This window comes from Atta cephalotes (genome assembly GCF_000143395.1).
Source record: "Atta cephalotes unplaced genomic scaffold scaffold00078, whole genome shotgun sequence".
Lineage (NCBI taxonomy): Eukaryota > Metazoa > Arthropoda > Insecta > Hymenoptera > Formicidae > Atta > Atta cephalotes.
The window spans coordinates 290127-294292 of NW_012130142.1; the positions used below are offsets into that span (position 1 = coordinate 290127).

Here is a 4166-nt window from a genome sequence, read left to right on the forward strand (position 1 = left end):
GGGGCAGAGCCATAATTCCATTGCGATAGAACTTCTGTAGTTTCTGAAAAACTGCTTCAAGTGATTTTCACAGGCCTCTTTTGAACCTAGCTTTACATCATTAAGAGAGTTCTGCAGAGATCTAAACAAATGCTAGTTTGAGGGCTATGTCAGGACTATACGGTGGATGCATTAAAACTTCCCAGCCAAGCTCTCGCAATTTTTGCCGAGTCATCAAAGATGTGTGTGGTCGAGCGTTGTCGTGATGGAAGATGACACCTCTCCTATTGATTAATTCTGGCCGCTTCCTCTCAATTGCTTGTTGTAATTTCTGCAGTTGTTCACAGTAGAGTTCGGAATTAATTGTTTGATTGGACGATAACAGCTCATAGTGAACGATTCCCTTCCAGTCCCACCACACACGCAACATCACCTTCTTCCTCGTCAATCCAGGTTTTGCGATTGCTTGCGCCTTCTTTCCTTTCTTTATTCGATCTTTTTCTAGTTGGATTATCATAGATGATCCATTTTTCATCACCAGTTATCATTCTCTTCAGAAATGGTTCAATCAATTACATTCCGTTTCAGTGTATCACAATGTTAATTCAGTCCATCATATTCCTAACACTCAACTCGTGAGAAACCCAAACATCGATTCTTTTTGTATCCAGCTTTGTGTAAATGATTTAAAACTGTTTTGTGGTCGATGTCTAGTTCCCTGGCAATCTCCACAGTGCTCACATGCTTATCACGCTCGACTTTTACCATGATTTCATCGGACTTTTCAGTGATTGGTCGACCGGAACGAGGTTCATCTTTCACATCGAAATTTCCAGCACGAAAGCGAGCGAACCATTTCCATGCTGATTTTGATAGAGTATCTTCACCGTAAATAGCGCAAATTTTTTCACAAGTCTGTGCAGCATTCTTGCCTTTATCATAGTGATACTGCAAAATGTAGCGAATTTTTTCCTTATTTATTTCCATTTTCAAAATAAAATAACTTTTGATACACTTCACCGATTTCAATCTTTTGGCTTTTCGGCTCAAAACAAAGGTTAAAATGTCACTTTTTAAACGCACGTCTAGTGTTGCCGATGCGATTAGTAGTTGCTCATTGCTGAGCATTTAATGCCATCTAGTGAAAAAACTTTTTCCCACACTCAATATTTGATTTATTGTTAGTAGTTATTGTTGAAAAAATATGATTTATGAATATACGCAAGACATGTAAGATATAGAATCGTGTATACCTTGATTTTAATTTCGGAACGAATTCAGGCAACTTGATAGGATATAATTTTTTGCGTAATGCAGGTAATTCCTTTGCATGAGCCAGATTGTATACAAAAGTTATCCAAGTTCCATAATTGCAAATCGGACCTATCTTGTCAATAGCGCTTAACCACATGCTCATATATATTTCAATAGCATTCATTTCTCCTTCAAATTTCTGTTGCGTAAAAATAACTCCCAACTCACTAAGAATACAGTCCAAGCCGCAAGCGCTTACTATGTAGATGCCAGCTTCTTTTGCTGCTTCGTTATATTTTAATTCCATTTCAATCATAAACTAAATAAAATAATAAGATATCAGAGAGAAATCATCAATTGATCATTGTACTATTGCATAAACGTTGTTGAATTACCTGTTCTTCAGCAGTGATATCAACATAATGAGTACAAGTAGCAATGCATGTTTTGATAACGGGTTCTCCATAAAATCTGTATGGACCACAACAATTGACAAGTATCTTTGCTCGCTCCGTCATTTTCTTGAGAGATTCCTCATCTTTTACATCAGCCAGAATAACAGATACATCCGCTAATAACATGTATGTAACATGATAACATTTGCAAATAATAAATAAAGTGATTTACTACAATATTATAATTGAAATAATCAGTTCTAAGTTTTAAATGTACCAATATCTGAGACAAATTCCTTAACAACTGCGTCTAGAGCTTCTTTTCTACGACCAGCAATACCGAACTTCATTTTCTGATCCTTACACATATGGATTGCATTTTTCACTACATATTTTCCAGTATGTCCAGTAGCGCCAAATATTACCATATCTAAACGATCATTTGCCATTTTTCTGTAATCTATAGCAAAATATCATTAAAATCATTAATGTTTTTTACAATTTTACATTTAATTTGACAAAAATATCTTTTATTAATACCAAGATAATCAAGCGTGATTTAGTATAGATTATTGAACAAACTGATGCATTGTATGAATTGTCTTATACATATTTGGCATACATTTGCTGACATAAAAATAGTACACGTTACAAATACAGCGACGTAATTGCTTATGTATGCAATCAGTTGATGAAATTTTCAAAACAAACGGTTAGCAATAACGGTATGTTATGCTGTCGGTAAAATGACATAACAACAAGGAATGATTAATCATTCTATCATGAACATTATACGGGATCTACAATAGAAATCATAGGATTTTAAGTCGAAAAGTAGAAAATTGATCAATCATTGATTATTCTTTTTATATTCGACTGTGATTGGTTAATTTTCTACAACTTAAGACCCTGTGACTGCTACGACTTCTATTCTCGATCCCGCGTTATGAAAATATGACGGCAACAAAATATGTATAACGATCCATCCGTTGTATATTATGTCTTCAAGTTATTAAGTTTTTTAATCGATGCCATTGTAGTTCGTTGCTAACAAAATGTTATCACGAAAATCATGAGCATACACTCGTCCATGAGCATTATGCATCTCTGCCAACAGAGGATTACGGCGAAGATACATTAACTCGTAAATAAAAATCACCTGAGAAAGAGTATATAAAGAGCGTAGTATTTCACATGTGAAATAAATCCTCCAAATAAGGTTTTAAGATGATATTGGAGCGACCGAATTTGATCGAAGTCGATAGTACATCAGAACATTTTCAATTTTAAATTCGATAATAGTGATCTTCTTTTATTCATTACCTTTCATTCATTTCTTGTATTTACTACACAGGCGCGCACTTCGCGCGCGCTACTAAGCTTTTAATTAATATTCTACAAATATGTATATACAAATATGTATATATCTATGCATACAGGATGTTAAAGTCTGGAAATGGTCGAATATCTTGAAAGTAAAGCATTTTTGAAAAAAACGTTTTCAGACAAAAGTTGTGTGATTTAAAAAGATCTATTCACTGATCATATCCGCTTGACCTTGGGCAGTAAATATCTATCATCAAAATCGAATCAAAGTCGAATTGATTTTTTTTTAATAGAACATCATATTTGTGTCTTCCCGAACACACCTTAAATTTCATAATGTTCTGTACCTGTTGTTTTGTATCTGTTTGAAGTGCTTTCAAATTATACTTTGGAGAACTATTTATTATTTTATCTATAGGAAACTTTTATGAGCGAGACAATTTAATTGCAATGAATATTTGTTGAATGTCTGTTATTAAAAATATTACTGAAAAATAGTGAAGGCAGAAACGAAACACGCTCGCTACGATCTCTCGAGACAGAGAATTGTTTTGTCATTATCATTTCCAAACTAAGTGAACAAATACCAGCGTATTATTTCATTTCCATGTAATCTCTTCAAATAATAATATTAAACTGTCAGCAGAGGCATGAAAGAATGATTACAATAGGAGGTATAAGTAACATTGGCAATGACACCAATCGATCACAAGCGTGTGATTAGCTTAGCGTAAGTGATTCGATTCATGCTGACAACGTTCATGAGCATCATTTGTCTTTGTTTAACATTTGACAAACAACAAGGATGAAATGATTTTTAAGCGTTGTGAGCATGAATCGGACCGCGGTCTTAGGTTATCGTTCGTAGGTTCAAATCTTGACCTTTCAATAATTAATTGTAGTTGATAAGACAAGAAACATATATAGATATGCGAAACCAATAAATAACAAATTGAACTGGAAAAATAGTAGCAATAACAAAACATAACAAAAAGCAATAACAAAAAAAGTTTTTTTTTTTTCGTTAAAGTTAATCAAATAACTGTTACTCAAATAAATTAGTTAGTTTTTGACAAGACTTTTTATGTTACATTAACCATAATGATTTTCAAGGGAAACAAATATTTTGTTAAACTAAGGCGTCTTCATACTCAATATACTTCATAAATATTTGAACAAACAAGAAAGATAGTTTGTTCAACTTAAATTATT

The 4166-nt window shown here is 33.3% G+C and overlaps 1 protein-coding gene across 1 annotated transcript in view; it reads right to left on the reverse strand.

Moving 5' to 3' along the window:
• LOC105624432 (saccharopine dehydrogenase-like oxidoreductase) overlaps positions 1-2077 on the reverse strand; it is a 3682-nt gene extending 1605 nt beyond the window's left edge. Inside the window, exons 1-3 of the mRNA XM_012205798.1 lie at positions 1906-2077; positions 1629-1804; positions 1233-1552 (exon numbers count right to left, since the gene is read on the reverse strand). Coding sequence (XP_012061188.1) covers positions 1233-1552; positions 1629-1804; positions 1906-2077 — 668 coding nt within the window. The remainder of the gene's footprint in view (positions 1-1232; positions 1553-1628; positions 1805-1905) is intronic.
• Between the last annotated feature and the right edge of the window lie 2089 nt (positions 2078-4166).